The 13,018-nt window shown below is 36.4% G+C and overlaps 1 protein-coding gene across 1 annotated transcript in view; it reads right to left on the bottom strand.

Annotated features, from left to right (window-relative positions):
• nrxn3a (neurexin 3a) overlaps positions 1-12,423 on the bottom strand; it is a 291,045-nt gene extending 278,622 nt beyond the window's left edge. Inside the window, exons 1-4 of the mRNA XM_060880486.1 lie at positions 11,565-12,423; positions 5,037-5,054; positions 3,469-3,498; positions 3,290-3,301 (exon numbers count right to left, since the gene is read on the bottom strand). Coding sequence (XP_060736469.1) covers positions 3,290-3,301; positions 3,469-3,498; positions 5,037-5,054; positions 11,565-12,261 — 757 coding nt within the window. The 5' untranslated portion in view covers positions 12,262-12,423. The remainder of the gene's footprint in view (positions 1-3,289; positions 3,302-3,468; positions 3,499-5,036; positions 5,055-11,564) is intronic.
• Positions 12,424-13,018: the final 595 nt, after the last annotated feature.

Here is a 13,018-nt window from a genome sequence, read left to right as displayed (position 1 = left end):
GTGCTAGCTCTGACCAGGAGGAGGAGGACGAAGAGGAGGAGGAGGAGAAGGAGGAGGATTAGGGGCCATGACACAAACCAGGAAACAGTCCTCCTGGATCCAGTGATGGAAAAATCCCAATTTATATTTAACCAATATATATATATATATATAATATATAATAAATGCTAAAGGTGGCAGATTAACACTTTATCGTTTCTGATACACATCATTTTCTTTTTTTTTTAAATTAAGTTAATGTGTTTTTAATAAATAAAATCTAAACCTTGACACCAGCTTCAGATGTGACGCTTAACCGGTGGCTGTTAGCATAACTTAGTAAACGAGATTTCACAAAAAAAAAAAAAAGCATTTCACTCACCAATAAACTTCCTACTTGATCACCCTGATTAGTTTCCATAATTATCACTTCGCAAGTAAATACAAATTAGTATGAAGCAATTAAGGCGGTCTCTAGAGAGCGCAGCGCTCAATACTATTGTTCTTCTTAAGACACTCGAAATAAAATCCTTGTCTAGGACAAATAGCCAGTGGGATTTGGGGACTTCTGTCCTCAGAGATAGAGCAAAGAGAGAGAGAGAAAAAAAAGACAAGACAAGAGAGATGATCAGTGCTTGATTATCAGGGCCTGCTCAAGGTTACCGAGCCGGTTCCCATCCTTAATGGAATCAAATCTGATTAGATAATTAGCATGCTATTTGCATAATGTCTGCAATTCATTATCTGGGATGTGAGTTCATCAGTCTTGGCAGGATCTACTGTTTTTTTTTTTTTCTTCTTCTTCTCCACAGCTACTGTCTCAAAGATCAACTACAAAAAACACTGCAACAACAGATTTACTTCATCAACATGGCGGCTGTGTGTCTTAACAACAAGGCCGACGTAGACGCTCACGTGTATGTAGACTGTTTATATATATATATATATATATATATATATATATATAGGAATATTTTATAGGAAAATAATCTCCTCGACTCTCTCCTCAGACGTCCATCACAAAAAACTGGATCGTGCACAAAGAAAGAATCGTGCGGAAAGAAAAGAATCAGAAAATGAAAGAATTTCCCAAGGCAGAGAGCACAACATGTATCTGAGAGGTGAGAAGAACGAAGGCAAAAAAAAAAACAGAGAGAAGGTGTGGCAGCGAAAGTGACTGCTGATGAATAATCGTCTGAATGTTAGCAGAGATTTTTTTTTGTTTGTTTGTTTTTTCAGCAACGAATGCAAATGGCTTAACTGGTAGCCCCCGTCGTGTTAACGCAGGCAGACAGCCAGGCTGATTTGTAATAATGTCTGCGCTGGTGTTGAGGGATTAAGCACAGGGAAGAGAGCGAGAGGAAAGACTGGAGACAAGACGCTGTGTGTGCAATATGACAAGGCCGCTGATGCAGCGCTGGCGAATAAGCACTAATGCATCAGGATGAATTTACTGCCACGGATTTTACTGACCGCACACTATTAGTTAGTAGAGGAAAGCTCTGTCTCACACACACACACACACACACACACACACACACACACACACTGTTCATGTCCACAGAGAAAAGCTGGTCTAAATACAGCAGCATGTGCCTCCAGTTCTGTCAGGATACTGTAGCTCGGCGCTTCATCTGTAATGTACGTCAATCAATTAGCCGAGAAAGAAGAATGCTCTTTTCCCCAAATGCTAGCGCTCTACAGAACCGTACAACCGTTCACTCTCACCGCTTAAACATTGCGTGTAGTGACAACGGATTAGTAGAAAAACCGATAAAGCATCATTATCAACGAGGACATGTAAACACATTTTTTCACACCATTTTCCGCCATGTTTTGTAATTTTCACTCTGACGCAATAGCGAAGCTGCAAATCATAGGTTAACGTTAACACGCTCGTTTTAATACGTCACCGTTTCTATAGCAACAGCTCATTTGTTTCACTTATACAAAAAAATAAAAAATGTCAGGTTTCTGTAACCAGACAATTTTATTGGAAGGAGTCTCCAGTATCAGAGCTTTGTGACAGTCAGCGGTAGTGTTTTTTTTTTTTTTTAATTGATATAAGAGCATGATGAATTAGCTTGTACAAAAAAAAAAAAAAACACTGGTCTGAATAAATGTAAATAAATAGGATCAATATGACACATTGGTATAAGAAAATAATAAAATGAAATGAAATAAAATGAAATAAAATGAAATTAAAATAAAATAAAATAAACAACCAACAACAAACTAAACAATAATATAAAATAAAATTAAAAATGTTGGATCATGTGGTTATTGTAAGATAAACTATTATCTTTTTACTTAATACACAATTAAACATTTCAGTGGCAACAAGCAATACAAATGACAAATAAAAAAATAAATAAAATGAATGGAATTTAAGATTTAACAATTTCAAAATGTCTCAACAATTTCTCTGTTTCTTCGTCCCTTTGCTTAAATGATAAAACTGAACAGATAAACTTGCTCCTCTTTCCTACGTGATGGCGTAAATCTCTAGATCGATGATGCAAGCTCCTTTACTCTAAATACTCCAGTGCCCTAAAAATATTTACATTAAACTCCTGTTTTTTTTTTTTCTCACTACGTTTTCTTTCTACATTCACACTTTTCGCCATGGGGTCAACATCGTACGCTAAAAAAAAAAAAAAATTAAATAAAAAAAAAATGAAGCAGTCTCTGACTGCATGAACTTGTATTTCCATTCATCAGGGTTGCCAATTGATGCAAATAAGTGTAATGAAACCAAACAAAATTTTCAGAAACATAAACAAAGACATAAACCCAGAACGTGTCTTGAACTATTTTGCTCTAAGATTAATGATCAATGTTAATGCAGGTGATTAAAAAAAGTGCACACAACTGTGACTTTGTTTCTCATGCAAAGACAGAAAGAAAAAAAAACAGAATTTAGAATTTCTGAGCTGTTGTTGTGTGCTGGATTTTTTTCGCTGACGCTTCAAATTGCATCACATCATTTGTCATATTTCACCTCAGCATCCAAACAAACACACACACACACACACTCAGCTGTGTGGAACAGATTGTGTTTCTACCCAAGTGCCCCCTTGTCATAATTCCATCAGAAAGAAGTAAAGCGGTTAAATCCATGCACTCATGCAGTTAAAGCTGTCCTTTTTGCGTTTGCCTTCAATTAAAACCCATTTAATTATCCGCTTAATCCAGGTACCCATGCTGAGAGGCCATTAGCAAGGAACGCTAAATGAAACACAGCAAACACACTCCGGTGAAACGACTCCAAAGTGCACACAGCAAAGGAGGAAAAGGAAAAGTGCAATACCTTTGCTCTTGGCTTCACGTATGGAGTTCGGCGGGAAGGCGAAATAGGAGAGATGGGAAAAGGGGATCCGTGATAGGACGGCGTTTACGAAGAGAAAAGAGAGAAAAAGTTAGCATTGAGAAATGCAGCAAATGCACAGCACGTTATAAGTGGTTCAGGTGAGGAAAGGTAAAGTGTACCTTGTTCGGCCATCATCATGTGTGCCAAGCCTTTGTGAGACAGAGAGAGAGAGAGAGAGAAAAAAGAGAGAGAGAAAGATCTCAGAACACACTGTTCATCATGACAATACGTTAAATCACATAAAAAGCTTTGAATTTTAGACATAAAAAACATTACGCTAACCAAAATTATCACAAGTCAGTGATGATGTCATATCTCCACATCTAACATCAAAGAGTCTCTAAGTAAGCTTTATGAGCATTTTATACAGCCCGAATTAGCACAGGATAACGGTTAATAACTCTGCTAATAACTAATAACTTGACCATCAAACATTAGAGCAAGAATTACATCATAAGTATAAAACTAAGCATTAAGCAAACTAAAATACAGTGTAATTCACTAGCCAAAGATGCTAACATATGATAAAGTGAAGCTAATCTCCAGCATAAAAGCTGCTAATAACTAAAATTGTTCCAGATAATAAAATAGATAATGTTAGTATTGTGCAAAACAAAGCTGCGTTCGCTTCTAATAGCTGATCTAGCAAGTTAGCAAAAGTTAGAAGTTAGCTAGATAACTGCAAATGTATTTGGTTGCTCCTGTCTTGGTAATTGTTAGCTTGCTAACAGGTTGTAAGCTGTTCATATTTCAGCTTGTTTTTTTTTTTTTTTCTTCATAATAAGAATTTATAACGTTTTGACTTGACTTTAGGCTAACTGTAAATGGCTAATGTTAAGCCATTATCTGGCGATTATCTGGTAAAAAGTATGACATCATGCACTGATTCTCTTGGTAACACTTTCCAGGAAGACCATATACATGCATATCTTATAAACATGAACATGATTCATAACATGTTATAAATTATTCATAAAGATTTATACCCAATATAATGAAAATGTATTATACTTTATAGCAACGTGAATTAGCATTATGAAATATATAAATAGTGCCTGTAAGACGCATTAAGACTAATAGCACTCAACGGCGTCAGTTATTGTGCATTGCTGTATGTAGGTTAATAACTGGTGTAAGTCAGCTGTTGGTAATTCAGCATTTTATCTCCAATAACTCCAGAACAGTTGACAATTGTGATTGAATTGAAAAAATTATAAACTCTATATCTAATAATCAGTCATCATAACTATATACAAAATGGCTTATAAATGTATTATAACACATATATTATGACCTATAATATGTACCAAGGCCATATTTATTCTGACCCACTGAATGTGTTTATTACCATGCAAGCATTAGTCAAGTATTTACATTGCCCTAACAAGTATTGTGTATTATAGCAGAGTTCATAATGCATTTATAAATGCATTGTAACCAGTGTTGATAATATGGTCAATAGTAAGGAACGTATCATTTTATAATGGTGTAAAAATAAGTTTTTGTAATGTGTAAAGTATAATTTATTTTTATAAACAATTGCGACAATGTGTTTAGGTCCTTATGGATAGGTTATTACATGATAATAATGTGTTCATAGCTTATTAAAGACATGATCTTCATAGAAAGTGTTACCATAAACATAGACATGACACGTATCATGTTGTTGTGTCCTATGTGAACTCACCTGGGATGCTGTTGGCCTCTGTTTGTAGCATCGGCGAATCAGCAGAGGGGACAAAAAAAGAGAAGAAAAAACAAACAAAAAAAAAACAAGAAGAGAGAAAGATTTCCACCATTAGAGCCCACTCTCATTGCCGTTGCATGAAATCTATCATGCAAACCTTAGCACTCCTGCCAGCATGCACGAGGCTTCATAACTGCCCTGTGCATGTTCATACACAAATGTTATTCATTTGACCCATGTCATCAGAAAGATCTATGTGCTTTCCTGGGTTTAACACACTTTCCTGTAACCCACATCCTCGCCTGAGCCATAAATCCAAACAGGCACTAAGACAGAACCTGCTCCCTGTAGAGAGGGTCCTGGATTTATGAGACGCTGATGCTTACATGGAGCTCGAGTCCACGTGCTATCACGCCTGTCCGAGTTCTCCTTCACTGCAGACACAATTTCTCCGGCATTCTGACGCCTGGTCCGGGTTCTCAGGTTACGTCCTAAACCCTATCAATATCATAATGAGCTCTCATGACCTCAACATGCTAATAAACGATGAATAACTGAATAAGGAGGCGCATGAAAGGATATATATATATATATAAGTATATATATAGTATATATATATATATATATATATATATATATATATATATATATATATAAGTATATATGTATAAATGTATATGTTATAAGCCTTTTTATATATTTATTTTATTAATCATAAAGTATAATGTTCATAAGTGTTAATAAAGAGTCATAGTTACATTCATGTTACTAAATATTCCTGAAGAGTCTTTGCTATAATGCATTATAACATTTATAGGCAATAATGATGCATTATGTAACCTGGCATGCCTTTCTAATGTATCATATAGTATACAAACTACCATATAATCCTGCATAAGGTGCTCATAAGTAGTAATAGTTACATGCATAACACTGTCCAAATGAGCACTATGACCTCACAATGTCAGGTGACACAAAATGTAGCTATACATATCTTGTATAAATGTTCACGGGCAGTAATCATGACGCTCTACACACCATAACTATATAAGTTCATAAGGTTACATAATGTATTATAAAACGTGTTTATAAGGGGGTCATAAACAGTGTGATACAGTATGTTATAAATTATTATACAATAAAACCTTTAGAACATCTGAATATGTAGGCCTCTTTTAGAAATTAGGTAACCTGACATTGTATAGTGCCTTCTAATGCATGTATAAATGCTTATAAGTAGTTATAGATCATTTATAATGCTCTCTGAACAAATATACTGTGGAATAACTGTAGAATAAATATACTGTATTACCTCATAATATCAGGTTATGTAACACTTTATAATCTGTTCATAATCACACTGTAAACAAAAATGACTATGATGCATCGATATGATGCATACTGTACAACTCTATGTCCTTTGTTATAACATTAGAATATTCTGTTTTGTGAGTTGTAGATATTTATGTGTTGTGTAGCCTAATATTATTAACTCATATACAGAAGTTTTATAGTGTATTAATATAACATGCATAAACTTATAATATATGCTCTTAACAATTGATAGTTACTCAGAACCCTTATTATAATGCATTATAACACTGAAATACACGTACAGCGTTCTAACAAACATGTCATGTTACCTGACATTATTAAAATATATTATAATCTTTGATAGTGATAGACCTCTATAACATATTATATAGCATACGTAAGATGTTATAATGCCTAACAGGATATTCAGAAATGCTCATTGCTCAAGTGATTGTCATGATATAAGCTAAGGAACATTTGTGCTCATGAACTGAAGTCACAATGCATTATGCAACCTGTCATTACGAGGTAGTGTGTTATATTGTTTTATATAGACTTTATAAACGTTTTGCTTATGCTTTTTCAAAAGCTCATTAGTACAAATAAAAGTAGTTTTGAAATCATGATCTGTGTTTGTTTTCTCTGAGCTCATCTTTGTTAGTCAGATTTAATTCATGCTAATCAGCGCTAGATCATGATTTGTTTGTCACAAACAAACATTTCTGACTTTTTTTTAAATTCTGTGGTAACTTATTTCCAGGTCATGTCATAGCACAGGATGATACATCTGTCTGCTCATTAAAAGGCTGATGAGATGCGTTACACGTTGCCAGGTCTTTGCCTGATTTTCACATGTCTGACAATGTCTAGCATGCCCTCTTCTTCTTCCTCTTCTTAAGCTGTTCTCACGTTTCTCCCCTGACCCAGTTTCTCTGTAAGTCTAGAAATCTTTTTTTTTCCCCTTGCACCAAGATCGATACACGTTCCGGCAGCTTCTTCTGTCAAAACCTCAGGATCCGTCATCAACTGGTAACCGAAACCGCAAGACGTATTTGTCTTCTCGAACAGCTAATAATTTGATCTTGGGCAGGATTAAATCCTCAAGTCCAAGTGCATTAGACTCGAACGACATCCACGTGAGAAGAAAGAACAGACTGGGCTTTTGTTTCGCAGCCAAAATTTGTTTGTTATTCCGAGCCTGAAAAAGAGTACAAATGTTTGCAAATAATGTAGCGGTGCGGCTGTCACATTTGCCACCGAGCGAGGAACATACGCTACATCAACAGCACATAGTTCTGAGGCCATTTTAACCATCTGCCCATCGAGTGAAGTGTCAGGTTCCTGTTGCTGTTTCTGTGTTTGGAACTAAATGTATTCTCCACAACACACATTGCAGGCTAATTTTTACACGGCAGACTAAGTGTTGCCATATGGACCCCAACCAAAAGCAGTTTCTCCACCATGCACGGAGGCTCGCTAAGAAGCTTCCTTGGCCGTTTGTCTAACGACATAGGAATATGTTATAATGCATTTGTAAGATTTCGTAAGGCATTATACAAATTGTTATAACTATTTATAAAATCTCATTTTGGTTTGTTGCACTGTTTAGCATGCATTTACAGATTGTTAAAATAACCATGTTATAAGCACTGTTTATAATGCATATACCGCCATTATATACTGTAGGATTCCCATAAAGCTTAATAATGCTGAGAGTGTAACGTGTCCTTATAAATACGTTTAACAATGTGTATGAATGGATTATAACGTGCAAAATTTCTGAACTCATGAATATTATTATCATGTAACAATGCCTTCATAAGGTTAAATACATAGTTATAACTCTTAATGACAATGTACTAAACTTTGTTTTATTTAATATTACGAATTGTTTACATGATGCTTTATACTGTAAGTGTTTTTAACATTTAAGCCAGCCCTACTTTGTGTAGTACATTACAGGAAGATCTCAATTAGATATAGTGCCAACTCACCTGATTATAACACATTTCTTAACAGTTTAGAACTGCATCATAAACAATGCAATTGTAATTGTAATAGTAATAATCACAAGCATGTTCTATATGTTTGTGTTATAGATCCCCACATTATGAACTCATACTTGTGTTTTATATAATCCTGTATAAATGCTCATAAGTAGGTAGAGCAACCTACAATCTAAGTATTTCATTACTTCATAATGGAAGGTTTCATAACATATTATAACTGTTCATAAGTACACTTGCTGCCTGTATGGTATCTGTACCACAAGTTATAATCATAGCATTTGTTATAGTGATTTGTTACATGCTTATGACCATTATTTCAAAGCATCATAGTAAAACATAAGTATATAAACTCATAATGTAGGGTTATATACCTAATTATACCTGTTCATTAGAACATTCACAGTTTTTTAAAGTGCATATATTAAGGATTATGTTAGGTGTTATAATGAGGACTATAGGACTCTTGTCCTGTCTGAAGAAGTTCACCAATTGTGACTCCTGCTCTTGTATTAGACAATGGAGGTCTTGACTACAGATTTATTATGTATGCTGGATAATACATTATAAATGCATACTATTTTATAAACCACTTAGTAATAATATAGCTAAAGATCTGCGATTAGGGCACAGGCTGTTATAATGCTTCACAAAAGGATTATTTACAATTATTTTGTGAAAAACATAATCTGTTCTGTAACATGACTTATAAAGGCTTATACAAGACTGTGTTATAGTATTTGACATTACCTGACATTACAACCTGAGTGTCGAGATTCTTAGAGAGTCTTATGCATGTAACTATGAACATTTTTTCAGGTTTATGACAATGATATAAAGCTTTATGCAAGTTACAAAACTACAGATGGTTCTAATGCATTTCTAATCCATTTTGAATGAAGTTTTAGGCAATGCGACACTTTGTTTGTCAACCTTTAATTATAAGCATGCATATAGGTTAATACCTGGCATTATAAAGTATTATATATTCTACTGTTTATAACTGATATTAAAGGAATTATAATGCATTATGAATACTGGATTAATAATAAGTGATGCCAAAATCTCTTTTTTTCTTGTGTGCTATGCATGTAATTATGTACAGTCCTTTGTATTCAATGTAACTGTTATAAACTGTTATAATGCCTAATGAATACAGGATTCATACTGTAGGAAGTGCTACCAAGTCTTTTTTTACCCAGCACATTATCCAAGTTACTATACAGGCTTATAACTGAAATTATGAAGTGCTATAGTAGGAGATATATATATATATATATATATATATATATATATATATATATATATATATATATATATATATATATATATATATAAAACTGCTATGACTGCATTTATTATGCATTATTAAGGCATGATCAATGCAAAGTGATTTCTATATATCTAATGATTTGATTTTTATCTTATGTTAAACCCAGCCATATTGGAATAACTCCAAAAGGGAGCGAGATGTGATATGATAGGATCCTTAGGCCAGAGGGCAACGTTTTTAAAAGCATCCTGTCTCCCCGGTGGCTCCATATAAATTGCGCTCGGTCCCATAAATTTGGTTATTTATTCTTTTACGATGTTCTGCACTCTTTCTCAGGCTTCAGAGAAATCAGAGCTGCACGGGCTCCTATCAGCGGACCGCAAAAAACCCTGCCATCCAAACAAGATGGAGAGGAACAACAACAATAAATCAAAGCTAAAATCCTACACGCCTCCCCCTCGACTATAAATTCGAGCCCAGCGCCCGTACGAGCGACTCGGCTGCCAGCACCGTAGTGGATATAATCTGTGCCGGAGCACTGCTCTACATAGATAGCGACAAAAAAACGAGACAAAAGACGCTCTCTCTCTTATCCAAAACCGCATGTGGGAGTGCACAATTGCGACGTCGGACACAAAGCTTCCACGTCGACCAAAATCGCTTCAACGAAGCATAATCGGTATTCAGCCATTTTGTGTTCCAGGCAGCGCTGAGAGGTTTGTGTCTGCAGTGAGGAGAACTACCAACATGGCACGGCACACTCCCCATTCATCACCCGCCCAACTGAAACGCTTCAGTCTTTAAGGAAAAAGCCTCGGGTCTAAGAGTCAGAAACTTCCTCCTTGTTTTTGTTTTTTTTTTAACCCATTGCTTTCAATGAATTCATTCACTTTAGTCACAGCTTCAAAATAACCTTGTAACGTTCAAATAAAAAATAAATAAATAAATAAGCATCACAGTGTTCAGAGAACAGATCTAGCTGTACACCACAACACAAGAATATTTCAGAAATAAAAAAATCAATCATTCAGTCAACACTTTAGATACCTTGCATTTGGTGGGATCATGCACCAGGATCTAAAGGTGCTTTAAGGAAAACTTAAAAAAAAAATCATTATTTGTTTCTGGTCAATATTACAAACATGAACACATCAAAAACAACTTGGAATTAAAGCACATTGGACATCCAGGGGATATTTATCCAGGGGGTGAAATAATAATTTCAAGCATGAATTAAATACACATCATTGTGACCTTCATGAAAACCATCTGCTTGAATGAAAGAAAAAGAAGGAAAAAAAAATGACAGTGTTGTATTGAACCAGCAACATCAGAGCAGAAAGCTGTGAAATGGCCACCAGCCACCTTGAAATCCCCAAAGAATCTAAAATGGCTACACCTGGAATACTGATGCACAAATACACCTCAACATTAAAACAAGAAAATCTTCAGAAATAGAAAATGTAAAATGACGCAAAAATGACATTAAAACATTAGACATGGCTGTAGTTTCTGGAAATCCACCTGAGACAACGTTAATGTGGAATTAAATAGAATTTACACACTTAGAAATAAAGTTAGCACACAGAACTTTCCCTCCTTCCTGAAAATGTGAATGTGGTAAAGTATATACTGTATTAAGAAATCTTTTTTTAATACAGGAAATGATTTGGTGTTAAAGAAACTTTAACGTAAACAATACCCAATAAACATGGGCTTTTATGTTAACGTCCCAGGGACAAGGAAAGTATTTTTTGGTATCTTTATTTCTAACACTTTTTTTTAGAAAGAATCAGATCTCAGATAGAGCAGGACAGAGCCACATCCTGAAGACTCGACATCACGTTTGGTTACGACATGAAAACTGTAGTAAATTAGGGTTAAAAACTTTTTAGCACAGACGTCTGTATAATTATAAAAGATCCGTCGCTTTACCTTTGCTGCAGAATCGGCCGATGTACTCCGTCTTGGAACAGTCGCATAGCGGTTCCCCGTCAACAAGAGAGCAAATCCCTCCGTTCTCACACGGGTTCTCGGTGCAGACGCCCTCCGTGTTCATTCGGACCCTCTGGCTGCTAAGCAGCGTAGGCTCCTTGTTGCCATATTTCAGGTCCCTGATAACTCCTTTAAAAGGCGGCAGGTCCTTGGCGGTGGGTAAGGTCAGGGCAGAGGGGCGAATGTCCTGGGGGACTCCGCCCAGGAAGAGGTCACTAACGATCTTCATGTACTGCCTCTGAGGTCGCACCTCGTCGGCCTTGCTGTCTCCGTCCACGCCCAGCACCGTCCGCAGGTTGGATCTGCTTACGGTGACCGAGTGCCAGCTGCTGTCATTGACCCGTTTACCCGAAACCAGCGTGGTCTCAGCACAGTCGATGCTGAACCGCAGCTGCAGCTTCCCCTCCACTACCATCATCTGCAGGAAGTCACAGTAGCCACCATCATCAAAGTACAAGACCAACGAGGTGGACACGTCCGTTTTGATCCTGAAGCTGAGGTCACTTCTGGTGCTGGCGTCCCAGCGGAGAAAACGGGCCCACTGTCCTCGAGCTCCCAGAAATTCCAAACCCAAACAGGAGCCGAGCACAGTACCGAGCAGCAGCTGCAGCTGGACCGGGTATCTGAGCAGAGTCATGGTGAAAGTGCTGGAAGTTTTAAGGGGGGTTTATAATCCTGTGCAATAGGAAAGCATTGAAAAAATAGCTTTGGTTCAAAGGTCCATATATCCAAAGTACATCCCAGTGTACGTGTAAAAGATGTGTTTAAGACGGGACACTGACGTCAAAGAGCAGAGAAGGTAAAATCCTTAAAAAGTGAACGGAGGACAATAGAGAGAGAGAACAGTCTTAAGTAACAGTCATAAGGCCAGTTTTGTTGAACAGTCTGATTTCTGTCAGAAGACAGTTTTATTTGTCATAAATGACGGCACAGATACGTGAAATCAAATCAGGAGGCGGGGTTTTCCCTCCAAAAAAATATGAAGAGCTCTAGTCCCACTATGGTCGTTTTTTAACCTTAGAGGAAAACACGTTCATGTTGACTTGTGGGTATCGTCGTCCAGCGTAGAGATCGTATTCCCAGGATTCTCGCTGTCAAAACAAAAGAGCATTACATTTCAAACTAAACAAATAAATCTCCCTTATAAATATATGAGTGCAGGATCAGAATTTTAGATCTAACTCGCTCTGACATGTTCTGAAGTGATCTGGTGTCATTATGGCTTTAATGCGTTCAATCATTCAAACAACAGATTCAATCATTTAGTTCACTCCCTTCTACGATTTTATTCCTCACACGTGCACAAGACGTCCAGTGTTATCGGTCATCTGGTGGGTAAATTACCTTAATTACACTCGTGCCAAACTCCAGGAGTACAGCATTAAGACCTGATT

This window comes from Tachysurus vachellii, chromosome 10 (genome assembly GCF_030014155.1).
Source record: "Tachysurus vachellii isolate PV-2020 chromosome 10, HZAU_Pvac_v1, whole genome shotgun sequence".
Taxonomy (NCBI): Eukaryota; Metazoa; Chordata; class Actinopteri; order Siluriformes; family Bagridae; genus Tachysurus; species Tachysurus vachellii.
The sequence above is the reverse complement of the archived record's forward strand: the minus strand, read 5'-3'. Positions and strand labels throughout refer to the sequence as shown.